Source organism: Brassica napus, chromosome C2, assembly GCF_020379485.1.
Source record: "Brassica napus cultivar Da-Ae chromosome C2, Da-Ae, whole genome shotgun sequence".
NCBI lineage: Eukaryota > Viridiplantae > Streptophyta > Magnoliopsida > Brassicales > Brassicaceae > Brassica > Brassica napus.
This window is the reverse complement of record NC_063445.1, coordinates 11,614,967-11,634,871: the sequence shown is the minus strand read 5'-3', so window position 1 is coordinate 11,634,871 and position 19,905 is coordinate 11,614,967. Positions and strand designations below refer to the sequence as shown.

General features: G+C 33.6%; 2 protein-coding genes across 3 annotated transcripts; one reads left to right on the top strand and one right to left on the bottom strand.

The window, feature by feature from the left end:
* The first annotated feature begins 957 nt into the window (after nt 1–957).
* On the top strand, nt 958–6,943 carry LOC106380130 (oligopeptide transporter 8). Its single transcript, XM_048746340.1, has 5 exons — nt 958–4,201; nt 4,407–4,504; nt 4,574–5,405; nt 5,486–5,668; nt 6,124–6,943. The coding sequence occupies exons 1-5, from the start codon at nt 3,707–3,709 to the stop codon at nt 6,736–6,738; spliced, it is 2,223 nt and encodes a 740-aa protein (XP_048602297.1). The 5' UTR covers nt 958–3,706; the 3' UTR covers nt 6,739–6,943.
* LOC106380963 (vacuolar protein sorting-associated protein 26A) lies at nt 6,857–9,322 on the bottom strand. 2 transcript variants are annotated; one of them, XM_048746341.1, is made up of 13 exons: nt 9,215–9,280; nt 9,072–9,131; nt 8,920–8,955; nt 8,765–8,839; nt 8,611–8,685; nt 8,452–8,524; nt 8,318–8,362; nt 8,114–8,225; nt 7,969–8,035; nt 7,825–7,869; nt 7,617–7,672; nt 7,349–7,524; nt 6,857–7,266 (listed from the first exon to the last, which is right to left on the bottom strand). In XM_048746341.1, exons 3-13 carry the CDS (start codon nt 8,920–8,922, stop codon nt 7,085–7,087), a joined length of 909 nt encoding a protein of 302 aa, XP_048602298.1. In that variant the 5' UTR covers nt 8,923–8,955; nt 9,072–9,131; nt 9,215–9,280; the 3' UTR covers nt 6,857–7,084. The 2 variants fall into 2 exon arrangements, with proteins under 2 accessions (XP_048602298.1, XP_013676266.1); XM_013820812.3 differs by lacking the exon at nt 9,072–9,131 and having other exon boundaries at nt 9,215–9,322.
* Nucleotides 9,323–19,905: the final 10,583 nt, after the last annotated feature.

The window sequence follows — 19,905 nt, the reverse complement described above, 5'->3', positions numbered from 1 at the left end:
CATAAATATTCAAATTTGTTTTATAAATTTAAGTTTTACACATGAAATTAAATAAAAAATTTAAAACAAGATTTATAATATTTTAAAACTAGAATTAAACAACAAGAATATTACAAAAAACCATAATAAAAACTTATTAAAAATACACATGAAGACATAATTATTATTCAAGTTTAAATATTATAACAACACTAATAGTCTGGTAAATTTGCTCCAGAACCTCTCAAATCTCCAAAATATTGCCCAAACAAATTTTGTGTAACCGAAGATGATTGTTGTTGTTGCTCTTGACGCCTTTTTCGTACGATTCTTTTTTGTTCAGATCGAATGTATTCACAAATATTAATATCATCGATAGAAGCTAAGTTTTTTAGCAATATTTTATTTTCCTCTTTTACTTCTTTAAAAGCTAACTTTTTTGCTTCATTTTGCAGTCGTAATTCAATCATCACATGACATTTTTCCCTGTTTGTTGTACTTTCGTTTAAAAGATCAAGGATTTTTTCGTTTGATGATATCAAACTATCAGCGGGTATATTATGAGGATATCCGATTTCAACAATTTTTGGCTCGTAATCTACAAATAAAAAATAAAGAGAATCATTTCTTACTTCGAAATGCACTAGTTGATCATATATGGGAGCATTACGGAAATAATTTTATGGAATAATGTACTATTTGCTTGCAGTTTAATATTTAACTATGTACTTTTATTTATAATTTTATATTTTAGTGTAAGATTTTTTTAATTAATATTTCTGTAATATTTATATATATATACTAGTTATTTATAGAAGTTTTATGAATTTACATCAACTATAACAAATATAAGGATCATAGTGTAAAATATAAATAATTTTGAAGTTATGTTTGAAGTTTTACTTTTGAAGAAGAACAAATTGAAACTTCAAATATAGAGTTTTGGAAACTTAAAAATAGAGTTCATTTTTGGAGATGCTTTTGCAACTGAAGACTTAAATATTTGGATATACGGTTTTTCCATTAGTATTTTAAATATTTCCTAATCGTTTACTATCTGTGTAGTGTGTACGCATCAGTCAAAGAAAATAAATTTTATAAAATTAGATTACATTTAAAATACTTTATGGAAACTCAAGATAAGTCCTCTGGAAACCGTCGCAGCGAACTTGGCAGAAAGGTGCTTTACGTCTATAACTTAGATGGTATGTTTTCCTTCGAAGATCAACTTGTAAATAATTTAAATATTTTATTTATTTATTAATTAATCGTTATTTTTATTTTATTTTTATTTTTTGTAACTGTAATCTTTATTTTTAGATTGAAGAAAACGATGATAATCCATCGATAATCTTATTCTGGTGAAAGCGGCATATAGCCATATACCAAGAAAAAAACAGATGAAACTAAAAAAGATTCTTTTATGAGAAAGATCATCCACTTGGTAGAAATTCAGACGGAATCATTTCTTTCTTCCTAAGCTTCCAACAGCTTGATCCAAGAACGAATTAACAATCTTGTGTTTGGGATAAATTTAAATTTAAATTTAAATTTATTAATTTTATTAACATTTTGATTAACTTTTTTGGGGCGGTATCAAAAAACAAATGTCATTTGGTCGGGTTAGCCCATCCATCCAACTCTTCTTCTTCACAGCTTCGTATGTTGATCTCAAGATTGTGAAGTAATTGAGGAACAAGGATGAGAGGATTGCAGATTTGGAGACCCTAAATGCTACAATCATTATACTCAAATGGCTGAAGCCCAAGTTCAAATGGCGGCAAATCAGGCTCAAGTGGCAAAAATTAAGAAGATGAACCAGATTATGATGGGCAATATGAAGCAATTGTTTCCAAATAACTTTTGGTTTTTCTAACTTTTAAAACTTTTAAATATTTTTATTTTATTTTATAAAACTTTATGTAGTATTTTAAATTTACAATATCAATTTCAAGTTTAGATTTTTTTTTTTAATGTTTTAGGTTTCTATTTTTTCTTTAAATATACATTGGAAAATTCCTAACGAGTTTTACCTGTCGGAACATTTTTTACCAGTGAAAACTGTTTGTTAGGAATTTTTTTGACATACACTTCATTCGTAGAAATAATTTCCCAAAATTTCATTGAAATATATTGCCGGCAACTGTTTTCGTCGGTATTTCACCGAGGATGTGTCAGTTGGAGTTCGTCTAATGGTCCGACGAAATCTTGACAAAAAATTTCCCAACTTGTTAAAATTGACAAATATTTTTGTCAGAAATTCGTTGTGAGTGACTTTTTCTAAAGAAATTGTCCGTAGAAAATAGCGTGAAAAATATAATTTTAAGAACTAATCAGTCCATCTGAACATGTCATTGGTAAATTTCACGGTTGACTGACACCATTTCGGTTCAAAGCATGTTAGAAATATTTAAATATCTCTTTTCTTTAATACTAGGTAACACATTACATCATCATATAATATTTAATTACACGTTGATGATCAACTACCTGCAATATATGCGATATTGATGAACAGCTCCACAAATAAGGATTCTACGATGAAGATCTCCGTGAAACACTTGTATGTACGACATCCTCGACATGCTCCCTTTGCAGCAAATGACCACAACGAACGGCCTCTAGAACCTACGATAAGCTTTGCATCATATCATCTACAAGAAATTGTATAGTCTAGGATTCAAATTCCAGACATGGGTGTAGAAGCTTTTAAAGTTTAACCAGTAAGTTACGGCTCTTCCACATTTAAAATATATCTGGTTATGCAATTTAGATTATTTATTAAAATATATCTGGTTGTTCGAAAAAAGATTATTTATTAGTGTAGAAATGTTTTAGTAGGTACTAGGTAATTAGGTTGATATAGTTTGTGCATTCATTTTCTCAGTGACCTATAATGCGGAAACGAATAAGCCATACTCCCGGATGCATCAGCATGACTCGGGGACTCAGGCTCTCACATTCGTCCAAGACCTCATCTCCTAGAAACATGTACTTGTCCTAAAGAGTCACTGGATCAACATTTTAAGATTCTCTTACAAATAATCAAACATTTATGATTCTATACAAAGAATCAAATATTTAATATGATAAAAATTCAAATATTTAGTTCAATAAAATGAATCAATATTTAAGATTCGATGAAAGCTACATGTAAATCAATATTAGGATCATCACAAATTTTCGAACTAAAACTAGCTTTTATACGTCTATCTCTGCAGCTTATTTAATAATTTGGCACATATGAAACATATAATTTAAGATTTTTTAACCAAAACTAAACATTTTCCCTCAGCAAATTCAGGGATATATTTCCTTATATTTTATGTTACAGTCAATGATAATCAAAGGCCAAACTGGAATGTAATCCTAATTCCGAATCATACTTCCTTTAGTGGAAATATCACTAAAGATATAATACCAAAGTTAATGCAAAACATTAATTTCCAACAAATCTGTAACTCAATTAGGATCTCAAATCAGACACAATTTGAGGAAGACAACTCTTCTGTATGCGAGTGTGTTTCATTAACTAATTTATAGGTATCTCCTCTATGTATATATGATATTCATGAATGTGAGCGTGTGTGTATTTGCATATTTAAAAGAGAACCTCAAGAACAGTTACATAAACACAATCACACAAACACATAACTTCGGCTTTATCTTATCTTATGCATAGCAGATAGACAAACCAGCATACTACTTTTTCTGTTCTTGACGACCAATGAGAGACAACATCACAGAGATGAGATCTGATTCTGAATCGGACTATGATCCTTACGGCGACGATGAGATGAGTATAGTTCCACAAGTGGAACTAACGGTGCCTAAAACAGACGATCCAACTTCACCGACGGTTACATTCAGGATGTGGGTTTTGGGCATAACCGCTTGTGTTCTCTTGTCATTTCTCAACCAGTTCTTTTGGTACAGAACCAATCCTTTGACCATCTCATCTGTGTCGGCTCAGATTGCTGTTGTTCCCGTTGGTCATCTCATGGCTAGGGTTCTTCCGACAAGGATATTCTTCGAAGGGACGCGGTGGTCTTTCACTATGAATCCTGGCCCGTTTAGTACAAAAGAACATGTTCTTATAACCGTGTTCGCAAACTCAGGCTCTGGAGCTGTTTACGCCAGTCACATTCTTAGTGCTGTTAAGCTTTATTACAAGAGACGGCTTGATTTCATTCCTGCTTTACTCGTTATGATTACAACTCAGGTACAATACAACTACGGACCTTGCGGAATATTTTGATTTCGAGTCGTTTTTAGATCAAACAAGCAGAAGAATTAATTAAGGTCTTATTCATATTATTTTAAATAGGTTAATCTCCAATTTGAAAGATACTTTTTTCCTAAAAGTATTGATTTGTGATGATTAAAAAAAAAACTAAGAGTTTTTATTATGTTTCTTGGCGTGCAAGGTATTGGGATTCGGTTGGGCTGGTTTGTATAGGAAACATTTAGTTGAACCTGGTGAGATGTGGTGGCCAAGCAATCTCGTTCAAGTGTCACTCTTCAGGTAACGATAACGATTCCTTGTCAATCACGCTATCTTTTATATTTAATCTCTGACTTTGATCATGTACAGAGCCTTGCATGAGAAGGAGAAGAGATCAGAATGGGGAGTTACTAGAAACCAGTTCTTCGTTATCACACTAATCACCAGCTTCTCCTACTATCTTCTCCCAGGCTACCTCTTCACTCTCTTGACCACCGTCTCTTGGTTATGTTGGATTAGCCCTAAATCGATTTTAGTAAACCAGCTCGGTTCAGGGTCAGCTGGTCTTGGTATCGGTTCCTTTGGTTTAGACTGGTCAACCATCGCTTCTTACCTCGGAAGTCCACTCGCTAGCCCGTTCTTTGCCACAGCAAACATCGCGGTCGGATACTTTATTCTGATGTACGTAATCACACCTCTATGCTACTATCTAGACTTCTTCAACGCCAAGACCTTCCCAATCTACTCAGGCAAACTCTTTGTAGCAAACGGGCAAGAATACAACGTGAGGAGCATCATCAATGACGAGTTCCGCCTTGATCACAAGGCTTATGCGGAGACAGGACCAGTCCACATGAGCACTTTCTTTGCTGTTACTTATGGGTTAGGTTTCGCTACCTTGACTGCTAGTGTTGTACATGTCTTTCTTTTCTACGGAAAAGATCTTTGGAACCAAACCAGAGGAGCTCTACGTAAGGACAAGAAGATGGATATACATACAAAGATCATGAAGAGGAACTACAAGGAGGTTCCTCTATGGTGGTTTCTGTCTATTTTCGCGGTGAATATTGCTGTGATTGTCTTCATATGTGTTTACTATGAGAAACAGATTCAGCTTCCCTGGTGGGGAGCTTTCTTGGCTTGTTTGATAGCTATATTCTTCACTCCTCTTGTTGGTGTAATCATGGCCACTACTAACCAGGTGACTAGAAGAGAGAATTAAAAACATTTAATAACCGCTTATGATGATATTAAAACCGATTCTTTTTTCTTTTGTTGTAGGCTCCAGGTTTGAATATTATCACTGAATACATCATTGGGTATGCATATCCAGAGAGACCTGTTGCTAACATATGCTTCAAGACTTACGGATACATCAGCATGTCCCAGTCGCTGACTTTCCTTGCTGATTTGAAGCTTGGTTCTTACATGAAGATCCCACCAAGAACTATGTTTATGGCACAGGTTAGTTTTAATATTCCAACATACAATATGTTGTAATTTTACTAGAACTGTCACTTTTGATCTTTAGGGTTTAAGCCTTGTCCATAAACGAACCTGTGGTATAAATATAATCTAACCAAATAAAAGTGGCGAGGCTTGACGGGTTAGAACGGTCTGTACAGTGGTGGGCTTAGTTTAGCCCACGGCAGGGGCCGTATTGATTGATCATATCGAGATAAAACATTCGCCTATGACCTCTAAAATATTAGTAATTAATATGTATATATCTTTAGATCTCGGAATGATTAAGAAAAGCATATATATATATATATATTATTTTTTTTGGTCAAATGAAAAACATTTATTTAGTATTGTTTCTAGCCCCCATTAATTTCAGGGCCAAACGGTCCAGGCCATGGATTGGTTTTCTCAAAAGCATAACATTTAGACAAATTTATTGCTGTTGTGTTTCACAGGTTGTGGGAACTTTAGTAGCAGTGTTCGTGTACGCATTGACAGCATGGTGGCTAATGGCCGAGATCCCAAACCTCTGCGACACATCTCTCCTTCCACCAGAAAGTCAATGGACGTGCCCAACGGATAGAGTCTTCTTCGACGCATCAGTAATATGGGGGCTTGTAGGACCAAGAAGAATGTTTGGTGATCTTGGAGAGTATTCAAACATAAACTGGTTCTTCCTAGGAGGTGCAATAGCTCCAACACTGGTCTACCTAGCCACTAGAGTCTTCCCAAAAAAGAAATGGATCTCAAGCATTCACATGCCAGTTCTGATTGGAGCCACTGCTATTATGCCACCTGCTACTGCGGTTAACTTTACAAGCTGGCTAGTAATGGCGTTTGTGTTTGGACACTTTTTGTTCAAGTACAAAACAGAATGGTGGCAGAGGTACAACTATGTTCTGTCTGGAGGGATGGATGCAGGGACTGGGTTTATGTCTGTGCTTTTGTTTCTTGCGTTGCAACGTAGTGACATAATGCTTGATTGGTGGGGAAACTCTGGTGAAGGCTGTCCTGTTGCTAAATGCCCAACTGCTAAAGGTGTGGTTGTTCATGGGTGTCCTGTTTTCTAGACCATTTAGGTTTGTACTTAAGTTTAATTTGGTTATGTTTTGCTACAGTATTCCTTTTAATACATTTTCCATTACAATGTTGGTTATATGTTTTTTATTTATTTCTGTATTGTTTCTATAAATAAAATTGCTTATTTGTGGATGATAGGTTGGAAAAGAGTTGCTAGTTTTCTTACATGGAATCCAAACAACATTATGGGTCAATGAACAAACTTACATGATTCAACTTCATAACTCCACCAAGTCCCCAACCAATTAATTGCATACAGAAAAAGTGTTAGAAAAAGGCTTTACAAAGTTCTGAAAAAAAATCTCGTTGCTCTCTTTTCTTTCCTTTTGTAAAACATCAAGATGACTCATCCTTGAGCCTGTACAAGGTGATTTCTTGCTGCTTGAAGTAACGGCGATCCTCTTCGTCAACCAGCACAAGATTCAGATAATACTTGACACTGAATTTGTTGTTTATGTTCTTATGCGTTGGCGTCAGATCGTATGGTGTCAAGAACAGTCTTACAGGTATCGACTCGCCTGCACAATGACTCAACACTTTCTTGGTTATGAAACTAGCAATGAGTTTGAGAACAGGTGAGGAAATTATTTAGGCACATACCTCTAACGGGAGCACCATCCATTAACTCAAATTTGGCTAATGTTTCTGTCTCGACGTGAGTATTAGCTCCTGCTCCTGTTGATTCTCTCCGTCTGATCTCAAGATCCATATTCTTTATCTTGATTCTCACCAGAAGAAAGTACACTTTCCCGAGGATAACATCTTTCAGGTGATACCTGCCTCCATAGCATAGGGAATTAGCTATTGATTTTAAGTTTTTCCTTATAATTAGAGCTTGAAATAAGTGAAAATGAGACTGTCCTCTTACTTGCTTTTATTGTACTCAAACTCGATATGCAAGCAGTCCTCGATTCCAACTTCCATCTGTACAACGAGTGAAGGTCCAAAGGAATTAAGCATATCTAATGCTAATAAGAATAAGAACAGAGGCCATGTAAGGGTTTAAGAGCAAATGGATTCAGTATGAAAAGCAACAGCGATAAAGAACCAGGAAACTGAGAGAGTTTGGACCTCACCTTGATGCTGTTATTGATTGGTGGTAATGGGGAATAGTTACGCACCTGTTTCACATCCATACGAGAGAACAAGCTATAAGGTTTATCTTAAATACTATGTGTCGTACAAGTCAAAGACATAGCAGAAAATTTGAAGAAGCATACCACAAAGTCCTGGTACTCCACGATGCTTCCAGCGTAACCACGTGTAACTGTTACTTTCAGGACATACCTGAAGATAACAAAAACAAATGATGCAAAATTTAAAATTGTTTCTGATATGATGCCACATACGAACATGATTAAATACCTTAGCCGAACATTAACGCCATTGTATGTCTCATATGGCATCTCAACGGTAGGAAATTCAAAAGGGTACGCCTTCTTTTCATATATTTCTCCAGGTACATCAAGCTCACGCACTGATACGAAAAGGAGTCAGCTACTAATAGTTAATAGACTAGTTCATATAATAACATAACCATATCATAACAGAACCCTAAGAGTAACTCACCCAGGGAAGTGAAGTCATAGAAGTTCCCTCTGTCAAAGTACATTTCTGTCAAAAACAATATGAATGTCGTCAGTACAGACTAAGTTAGAAACATATAACAGAACCGAGATAACTGACAGAATAATTGCAGAGACCTATTTGGCCAAGAAGCTCAACTTTAACACCATTGTGCTCCACTTTCTTCCCTTGATATGGTTCAATACAAACCTAAAGGAAAAAAAAAACAAGATTAAACCAATTCCATAAACCCTGAATAACTAAACATCCTGATGATGACAAGAAAATTAAGTTACCTTGCCAGCAATAGTTTCTTGACTATGGAAAAGTGGATTCATAACCATTTGTCCATTATCTTTCTTAACCGGAACCTATAATAGCACAAGATAGATCAAGTAAGACAAAATAAGAGAAGAAAAATAGATAAACTTGAAAGAGGGAAGTGTGTACCTGTTTACGATTTTTGCCATCAGTAAACGTGATTGAGATATTACAAGCAGGCTTGAAAGCTCCACGAAGATAATTCTGTGATTTTAATCCCAAAAAACTTGAGTACAGCGAGAGAAATCAAACAAGGGTCGAGGAAACTATTAACGAGCACTAACCATGATTCAGAAGATTCGATTCCAATCACAATGACCCTGTTCAGGAGAATAAGAATCCAATCACACAGAGTAAACTCGAAAGAGCTTAGCTTTTTGAAGCTCAAGCTTTAGGGTCACGGTTAAGTTAAGATCAATGGAGGATAGAGATAAACCCTAATCTCAATTCGTACGAAAGCAATCAAAAGGGAAGGAAGACCAGATCACATGTGATGCTACAATGATGAGAGCGAGACTTGATCGAGATCAACTGAGATTCAAGAAATTAGATTCGTTTGAAAGCTTACGAATCACGTACCTCAAGCCGGCGAAGATTCTGACAGTTGTTTGGGGGTTGAAGACGACTGACAGACAGACGGACAGAGTCACGGAACAAAACGAAAAAAAAAAAAATCTATTTAAAAAAGGCTTTTATCTCACGTTGGGCCAGAAAGCCCAGTTGTATTATTACCCATCGAAGGCCTAATGTGACATTGATATGAACAATACAATCTGATTAACATTATTCTAAAAGCTGCCATTTTTATACGCAAAGAAGAAGAACGCCCTTTAAATAGGTATGGGCAAAAGAACCACAACGGAAGAACCGAACCATCAGAATCAAACCGAAATATCCGAAGTCGAAACCAGACCCAAATCCTCAAATATCGGAATGGTTCATATATTTATATATTCGAAATTACCAAACCGAGCTAGGAATCGAACGGGTACCCGAATACATAAAAATATTAAATATATATATATATATACATATAACATAACTAAATATATATTTTTTATTTAAATTTTTATTAAAAGTATCTGAAAATATTTGAAGATAACTAAATTATTATAAAGTATCTAAACTACCCGAAAGTATCCGAAAGTATCTGGATAGTTTTACCCGAAATTTAACATCCAATTTTTTTTATCTAAATCATCTTAATTATTCGATAATTTACTTTAAATAACTGATATTTTAGTCGAATTACCCGAACTACCCGAATCCGAACTGGAACCAAATGAGAACCAAATTTTTCTAGGTATTTTCTGGTTGCTAGTTTTACTATCCGAACCGAACCGAAAAAAAATTAAGTAAAATAGTAAATGGATCTTTTATCTCCTACCCAAACTACCCGGAATCCAAAATACCGGAATTGAACCGAACCGATACCTGAAATATCGAGGTCTACCTTAAAACTGAAGCAAAGTTGAACAGCTCCTGTCAAAACCTAGCACAAGAGAAAACAATAAGACAAGCAAATAAATAAACTTAAAAAGAGAAGTGTGTACATGTTTAGGATTTTTCCCATCAGTAAACGTGATTGAAATGTTACTGGCTTTAAAAGATCGATGTGCAGCTCAATCGCATAAACAAAAATTAGACAAAAAAACGCACAAAAAATATACAAGTGTGTAATGCAGTAGTTCACAGAAAAAGAGGTCTTAACATATACTTAACGTATACTTTCTATGTTCTGAAATGTAAGATGTTTAGAATATTTTTTATGTTCCAATATATTCCCTCCGTTTCAATATAGATGATGTTTTAGAAGAATTATTTTGTTTCAATTTATATGAAGTTTTGAGGTTTTAAGGTTAACTTTAATTTTATTGAAAATTCTTCAACCAATTAGATTTTACTGTCTCTTTTATAATTGGTTAACTGATTTTAAAATTATATCTTTAAAATTATATCTTTAAAATACTTTTTTGAGAAATGTAATTTCCTTAATCTTTGTGCATTACTACAAAACATCAAGTATTATGAAATAGAAAGAATATAAGATATTCTCATATTCTTATGTAACTTTAAGTTTATCAAAAACTGTGTAGCCAATCAAATTTAATAGTTCTATTTTGTAATTGGTTGAGTAATTTTTAGTTTATAATTTTAATGATATTTTTTGGTAAAAGGTAATTTTTTTAATAAGTGTATACTAAGCAAAACATCTTACATTTCAGAACACAGAGAGTATAAATTATTGATTATATTCAAGCATAATTATGGTGATTGTCAATCAACATTTGTTTCATCCTTTCTGTGCATTTTGTTATCGATTTATCGTATGTTTTAAAGTTTTTTTTGCGGTAACTACATTTTTCATACCGTATAGGTTCTATGTCGTCATCCGATCGCAACAGCTTTGAGATCAACAGCAAAAAACTCACTTTTCAGTCTTGCACTTGTCATTCGTCACTTTCCTTTTTGGATTCTAATATTCAATTTGTATGCTTTATCCTAGGAGTCAGTCGCACAATTACTTAATATTCGTCCAGTACTCGTCATTGGTTCTCACTTAGTCACTTGGTCCGTAAAGTAGAGTATTCGTCTTGACCAACTCGAGTATCAAATCATTTATTTCAATTAGGTTTGTAGACAGTTAATTCCATACCGCAGAATAATTCCAAAAACGCTCACAGGCACTGTTTTTGAAGCAGCTCTTTAGGTCTATGAATTCCGACGCCGGCAGCTCCGTAGCTCGCCGGCGTCGCCGTTTCTCCGATGCCTTTCATCTCTTTGTCTCTCTTTCTCTTAGTTTCACTATGCTTCTTCACGAATTTCTTGTGTGCTTGGGTTTCTTAAGCTCTTTCACCATAACTAGCTTCAGGAGATATTTTAGATGTCGTCTCTATGTTCTCTGGTTCCTGTGTAGTCCTTCCCCACATCTCTTGACTGCACTAGTTCCAGATCTGACTTACGATACCTGCAACTCTCCTCATCTGGCCTTTTCTTCACAGATCTCAGATCTGAAGATGACCTTTCTCCCTACGGGGAAGATCCTTTCTGACTGGTGCTGGTGTGAATGTGTCTCTCGTACCAGGCCTCTCCGTGCACTGCTCTCCAGACCTATGAGCCTTGACGGCTCTAATCCAGGTTCACTGCAAAAACCGTTGAGAGCCACACATACCGACGACTGCTCAATCTTCCTCAGCTTGTTTGAACTCAACGACCAACGGCTCGGCGCTGGCTCCATCAAATCTCCCTGCCTCCATCACGGTAATGCTGGAGTTGGTAGTTCTTGTCTGGAATCAACGCTTGTTCCCTTGGAACTTTGTGTCAAGCTAATCTCTGTGCTCACCGGTATGAAGATGACAAATTGTTTACTGCGAGATTCTGTTTTAAGGAAGATCCGCTCAGTTGTGCTCTGGTTTGAGCCTGGCAACATATCTGGTAGTTTATTTTCAAAGATCGCTAGCTCCGAGCACTTTAGTTGCTCTGCACATGATGGTAGATCTCTCCAGGCGGCAAAGTTTCTATATGCTGATTCACAGGACCTGATCCATTCACCATTGATAGTCTTCGTTCTCTGCTCGGAGTACTCACAAGGCAGTCAATACGCCTCGGTAAACAGCTATTGGCCTGATCTTACAATGTCCATTTGTCAACCAAAGTTAGCTTGTTCAATCTCAAGAAAATGCTCAGCATCATTTCCACATCTGAGACTTCCAATGCTCGAAGCAAACAACCTGTTAAAACTATCCTTTGTGGATTGATCTATACAAATTTCCTCTCGACAGGGCCGGAGAAATCTTTCTCCACCATCGAGTTTCTACAGCAACTGCACTTATGTTCAAGATGTGTAAACTTCAATCCAGATCTAATGTCACATTTTCTTGTTGGGAAGCTTGAAAGATTAAGCCTCATAGACCTATCCTTTTTGGAAAAGTTTATATCAACTTCCTCCCACCGAGGCTGGGAGAGATCGTTCTCACCATTCTCCTCCTTCATGGAGAGAAACTTACCATCACTTTCCTCCTATACGGAGTCTCTAACGACCTCTACCAATCGGTTTGAGTTCTATACCCAGTTCGAGTTGCTCATGCTGTTGGTGATGCTACAAATCTCGTTCAACAATCACATTGGTCTCTACAGGATCCTTCATGAAGCTTGGCAATTGAAGTTATGTGGTTTATTTATCTTAAGTACTTTAATCTCTTGTTTAGCCACCAAGTTGGCAGTTTGTAATGCTAATGAAGCTGTAAAAGCTATGAACTATTGTAGGGATCTTCAAGTTTAAGTAATGGAAAACATGTTTGCACAAAAAAAAATCATTTATTTCAATTACTTGCAAATACAAGACAAGACAACTACTTGACTTTGTTGGCTTGTTACTCGGGATTGTTACCCGTTTTCACTTTTATACAAAAAAAATTAGTTCATAATAAAACAACTCGTTCATATAATTAGAAATAAACAAAAGTGGTAATTTACATAAACATTTATAATTTTTTATTTTGTATACTAGATGTGGATAAAAATGCTTTTCTCGTTTTCTCTTAATGTTATCATATATCAACTTAGAACATATGAAAGGTAAAAAAAATCTTTATAATAAGAAAATGTTAATTATAAGGGAAGCTTAATGTTAATTATAAGGGAAGCTTGCACAACTAATTCAAACTCACAAATCTATTAGTTGTCATATTTCATATATTTCAGAACTAAGTGGATGTAATTCCTCATACAATTATTTGTAGAACCATGACCATATACCCCATTTGTTATAAGTATGAAGTATCATTTTCCGTCGGATCCATATGTTATTGCTAATACATTGTTTAGTTTGATTAAACCCCACTAAAAGTCCAACACACATGGTTTTTACAACCAACTGCTATCAATTGGTAAAAATATGGTCTTAACACTATAAGAATGGCCACTATTATCCATATAAATGAATTTTGGCGATGTAAAGATTTTTTTTTTCAAAATTCTCGTTTAAGCATATACCAAGAAGTGTTTTGGCGATGTAAGAAATTATGCTATATGTTATTTACCAAAAAAAAATAAAAAATAAAAAATTATGCTATATGTTGATTCAGTGCGTACGCTTTAGTTATTTGAATAGGTGGATACGTTTACATTGTTGTCAAAAAATAAATAAATAAATCCAACACATGTCGAACTCTATCAAGTATCAACCGGTGTATTAAATTTTAAAAAACGATATTACGAGTTGAATCAGTTTTAGGCTCCGAATGGTGACGGCCGATTTGGTATTAAAAGCGGTATGAAATTAAAGTGTGGGACGGTGCAACTACGGTTCGTACGGAAATGTAGTGCGGTACGGTACAACTGCGGTTTTAAGTAAAAAGCAGTACGAAATATTGTTTGATTGGTGACAATATATTCGCGGTATTAAATAATTATTTAATTAATAAGATAATAATAATATATAATATGGAATATAGTTAAACAATAAAAATATTATACTAACATAATAAATATATTTTAAATAAAAATATTCATTGGTAAAATATATTTTACTGTATAAATAAATTAATATTAACATTTCACTAAAAATGAATTCTAGTTAATATTTTGGATTTAAAATCATAATTTTTATATCAATTATAGTAATGTAAATAATAAAAAATATTTAATATTTATATAACGAAACTAATAAACAGAATTATATATACAATGTATAACTGTAGTTATAACATAAATAACAACTAATGCATTTCATTTTTCAAGATAAAGAAAAAGATCTTTTTTCAAAAATAAAACTGTTAGAAATAAATATATTTTTATTAAGGCTTTTTTATTAGCAATAAACTTTTAAAAAAGTTGGAGTGCATTAATGAAAAACACTGAGTGTGAAGTTCAATATAATGTACAATATATATATATATATACTGATTTATAGAATATTAGCTACATTTAATTTTAATAATATTTTGAGTTATTATTAAACAAACTTGTCTAGTAGTAGAAAATAATTATGTTCAATATGATATGCATATATATTCATACACTTGTGTCTTGGTATATATTTCTTCTCGACTAAAAAGTTATAAATATGTGGTAGATTATTTTACCATCATTTTCTCTTTTTATTGTTAAAAAGTAAAGCTATTGTGTGTGTGTTTTTTTTTTTAAACACATGTATTTGAATGTTTGTGCCGATTTTAAGTCTATAATGAATTTTACTATTAGTTACGGGAATCTGTGCGCAGATTTGCAGTAAATTTATAAAAAAACGCGAAATGAAAAACAAATGTTGTGATTGGTGACCAAGTTGTGGTTTTGAGCATGAAACCCGCAAATTATATGTTACCAATCACCACCTTAGTCTTTCAAGAATGAGGTTAAAATTTTCAGTCCAAATATAGTTCAGGTCTAGTTATGATTTGACGTGTACTCGAAAAGAAACAAAACTCGAACTGGTCTATTTATTCAACTTGGCATATTCTTTTGGGTTTGGTATAGTTGACATTTACCAGTTTTTTGCTTGTCAGTTTCAAGATTCCCAATAGAATAGTAAATTTTGTATAAAACGTTACTGACACATAACATTAATTTGAGTTAATGTTTACTCATGTGTCAACAAAAGAAAAAGCTAGTTATGTTCCTTTTGATCAAAAGAGAAAGAGTTTTTTTTTTTTTTTTTGCTAAAATCAAAAGAAAAGGAGTTAGGGTAGTATAATTGTTTACGTGTGAAAACATGTCATCATCGTGTTTAAAAAACACAGCCATATGAACCGGTCATCTTGGTTTACTCAAATAAACTCAGCTTTATCAGTCAAATAAAGAATTAAAATCATCACAGGTTTCAGTTTCACATCTATCTGAAAAAGGTTAAGTATGATAAATCATATTTAGGCCATCACTCGTCAAAAGAATAACATCATATTATGCTTTAAAGTACACTAGAGATTTTTCCGGGCTACGCCCGGGTTTGGAAAAATATATTTGTATCTAATATATATAAGGTATATATATTTCAGTCAATTTACAAAATTATAAATTAAACTTGATACGTTTAAAATTTATTTTTTGTCTTTTTAATATCTAAAAATACATATGAGATATGGGATGGTGGAGGAAAAGGTAAATGAATAGAGTTAATTAAGAAGTGTTGCCTCCGCTCAAGTCAAAGCGTTGGAGACGCTAATGGCAAATACCTTATCGATGGCCCAAGTATACGATAATAAACAACACTAAGCAGACTATGCAATGCATGGATTATTTCAAGATTTGTTTATTGCTGATATGTGAGTTTTCTATCCATATCATCCTTACTAATATATCATCGTGCGAAGTCCATAAATTCAATCAGGAATATACCAAAAAAAACTTAATACCATTTGAATTTGTTGTAGGAATAGAAAAGGTAAAATGGAAGGAATCGTTCACAAAGTGAGTATGGAGAAAGTGGAGAATCTGGAAGTTGTGTTCATACCTTTGAAATGAAGCTTTAGAGACACTCATCATTAGCCTCAAGGAAAACTGTCTCTTCTGAAAATATGATCATGTTGATATATGTATTTATATTTTATTTTATTAGTGTTACTCGATGTATTTAAGTTGTGGAAATCTATTATAAGCAAATGTAATAGGTTTATTACGAATGTGAAAATTAATGGTCTATGTGGCTTGTCGATTTATGTTGTTAATTTGCTTTAATTTGCTTTACGGTAGACATAATAATCTGGAGGAAAGTACTGATGAGGCTATCTTTTTGTAAACTTTTAAAAAACTTATATAATTCTTTTAAAGAATGATATGGTTGATTAAAGCTTGATTTCTTTTTGTTGAATATTTGGCTGATTCAAGAGTCTTTCTTTAAAAGATTTTTAGTTATTTAATTTTATATTAATTTCATTTTATCTGTCATTTTATTATGTATTTACATGCAATATCTTTAATTGTTTTATCATTTACTTTTTGTGCAATAGATGTATTGTCAAACAAAATAATAAAAAAACCAAGACTTGGCAGCTTGATCTAGTGATAAAAAAGTTTCAGCTATAATTTTATTTTGGATTCGAATAGCATTGGCCAATTAACCGCGTTTTAAATGAATTTAATTGTCTACACGTAGCCAGATGCTAGGTTTCGTGGTATTAGTATTTGGGTCTAAAAAAATTTTAGAATCCCCATGGTTATTAAAAAAAAATATTGTTTATTATTTGACTAAAGCTTTTCTATTTACTTATATTGACATTTTAGAAGACTTTTGTATAAATTCGTGTATCTTATTTGTTTTTTAGTTTAACCATATTTTCTTCTTTCTAATCAGAGTTTTATTATATTGGTATATTTTATTTTTACCTTTTTGATTAACTTTATATTTGGTTTAGCCTATATGGATTATATTTATATGAATCTATCATTGCAAATATATATGTAATATAAGCCCAAACAAAACTATCACTCCATAGATTATATTGATGTAGCATTTTATTTGCTATTGGCCCGCATCAAAGGAAAGAAAAATACAGGTTAATCAACACTTTGTATGGTATAATAAGAGAAATTATTAAATATGTTATATAATATTTTGTTGAAATATAATATATATATATATATATAGTATTGAGATTAGGGTGGTGATTTATTTATAATTTTTATATTAATATAACGCAAATGATTACAAAATACTAAAAATGACCGAAAAAAGGACTCGTGTGTTTTAAAGCATTTGATATTTATACTAAACTATTTATACATACAAAAAGGATTATGATGTGCTGTGATTGAGAGAACGAAAAACAACACAAAATCTTTTTACCGGTAACATTTTTGAGCTCCACCATTTGATATTGTTGCTCACATTCATGATCTCGCATGCGCTTGGTGGAGGAGGTGAGATAATACATGGCCTTTGGAATGATTAAGAGTAGCATCATTGCTTCTGCCTCTAAAGCCGATCATATTTTCCCCTGAGAGCTACGCCAAGATGACCACGTAAAATCCATCCACCAGTTATTTTGGAAGTAGCATCATAGTTGCACTCTACCATACCTTCACTTTCAAAGGCTGCAGGCAAAATACTTGTGCAGCCCTTATATACACATTCTGAATCAATCTATCACCAAACAGATTGTAAGATACAATACCTCTTATATTTTTCAGTTCTCAAAGATGACTCATTAAAAGCCCAAGAAGCTTCTCCAGAAATCACATTTGCATTGCCTAGATAGGAAATTAATCCATTTACCTTCTTTAGCGGATCTTTGTCTGTTGTTCTAAAAAAAATCGGGTCTTTGTCAACGTCGATCTCAGAAACATGTTCAAAACCAAACCCGAATCTGTAGCAAGTAGATTCATGTAACCACAAAGAAAAATAAAGCTTGTTCCATCAGCCAATGCAAAGTTTGTGTTTAATTTTATGAAATGAAGCTTGTACCTCATTTGTTAAATCTTTCTTCAGCAGCTCTCGTTTCAGCAACCTATAACTCCCATCCGCCACTACCCCCAAGATGTTAAATTTTGGAATTGTACTTGTTCAATTTGTTGGTGACCTCAACATACATGAACCTAACTCTACTGTGCTCTGAACAACAATAGATCTATTTCTAGCATTCTCTTGTTCCTCCTGCGTCAGTACAATTCCACAACAGCTTGTTAGAAGTCATCAAAGAGGCATTTAATACAAATCACAAAACGTAAACAATTCAAAATTATTTATTACAGCTTTACTTTAGAGCTTCGATCTGCACTGGAAACAAATAGGTTGTCTTAAATTTCACAGCTCTACGAACATAACTTACAGTGTTTTAAGAGAGCAGAGGAAGAAGAAACTGTTAGAGATATGATTGTGTCTCCATATATTCTGTAGTCAAAATGATGATCCCCTATTTTAGGAAGCTATTGTTATTAGTTAATGTCTAAGGCTCTTGTATATAAGGCCAATTGTATTGTACATTACTTACACGATCAATACAGATCTTTACAGAAACAAAAATGTAAGAACGAACCATGATCCGAGCCGGCGGTGAGAAAGATGTCGTGTCCCTGAAGGAGAATATTAGACGATCAGAACTGATTAAACTATTTAATTGGCAAGAAAATGTAATGTTTGAATCAGGCACAAGCCACACACACCTGTGTTATGTCAATAATATTATAAGTCATCTTAGCCTATACTGGAATAATGGCTTTAGCATCAATCCATCCGCAAACCTCCTCCAGAAGCGCACAACTTGTCCAGCAGCTGTTTTGATTCTGCGCTTTAGCATACAATATAAGTGATGAAATAACCTCAATTCGAAGTACATTTAGTCAAAACACATAAAAAATTCAATTATCTAAAACTGAGAAAAAATCTTACCGTTTTGGCGATGACAGCGTAGTTTGTACTGGGTAGATCCGTCCCGATGACGAAAGGATAAGGGTTTCAAACCGTTTATGGTGACACTCGGATCGGACTCCGTGTCGGCGGCAGAAGATGAAAAGACGTTTAGATCAACTCTAGTCATTTCGATGGCTTCAACAGATTTTATGGCTATAGCTTATTTTCTTTTTTTCTGCTGAGGGTGGAGATTTTGGTTTGATGTAAGATTTAGCGAAACAATATAATATATAGGAGGAGCCAGAAAAGGAGTTGGAACGAAACCATCTCCGTGACCAGCTTTGAATGATTGATAGTAAGGTGGTGATAAATACTGATTAGAAACGGAGAGTTGCATTGATCTGAACGGTGAAGATGAAGTGGAAGAGACGGAGACGGAGACGGAGACGGCAATCGTGTGAGTGTACGATGAATATTAAGTTTTTCATAGTTGGGTTTGTTAGTGTCGCCCTTTATTGATTTTTGTCGAAGCCCACATGATTGACTCAAGTCTAATATGTCAAAAGAGAAAGTTAATATTATTGGTTGATTTAATTTGCAATACATGGACACTCTCCGTGCTCTAGTTATTCTCCTTTTAATAGAGTTACATATCTTTACATTTAATGGTCATGGTCTAAGTAGCTAGACTAAAATAAAACAACCAAAATAATAAAATTTATTTGTAGTTGTAACTAAAAAATAAAAAAAAAATTGTATTTTGGCCTCAAAAAATATAAGACAGGTTGAATGATTAAAATCGTTTTCGGAAAGTCTTTATCTCCTGTGTATCAGGTGAGAATGAAGTTTGGTCATGCCTAACATTTCGTAATATTGGCGATCAAATCTTTGAATGGCATAACATACTCTCAATTATCCAAATAAATACTTCTAGAATGCAAAAAGAACTTTTACCATCTTAGATTCTTTGTTGCTATTAGTTGGA

What these genes read in the sequence shown, in the direction of transcription:
- LOC106380130 (XM_048746340.1), top strand. Translation starts at nt 3,707, where the DNA reads ATGAGAGACAACATCACAGAGATGAGATCTGATTCTGAATCGGACTAT. An exon ending in GTTCAAGTGTCACTCTTCAG is followed by an intron (nt 4,505 to 4,573) that starts GTAACGATAACG and finishes GATCATGTACAG; the next exon opens with AGCCTTGCATGAGAAGGAGA. An exon ending in TCATGGCCACTACTAACCAG is followed by an intron (nt 5,406 to 5,485) that starts GTGACTAGAAGA and finishes CTTTTGTTGTAG; the next exon opens with GCTCCAGGTTTGAATATTAT.
- LOC106380963 (XM_013820812.3), bottom strand. An exon ending in AAGAAACTATTGCTGGCAAG is followed by an intron (nt 8,525 to 8,610) that starts GTAACTTAATTT and finishes TTTTTCCTTTAG; the next exon opens with GTTTGTATTGAACCATATCA. An exon ending in TGAGCTTCTTGGCCAAATAG is followed by an intron (nt 8,363 to 8,451) that starts GTCTCTGCAATT and finishes TGTTTTTGACAG; the next exon opens with AAATGTACTTTGACAGAGGG.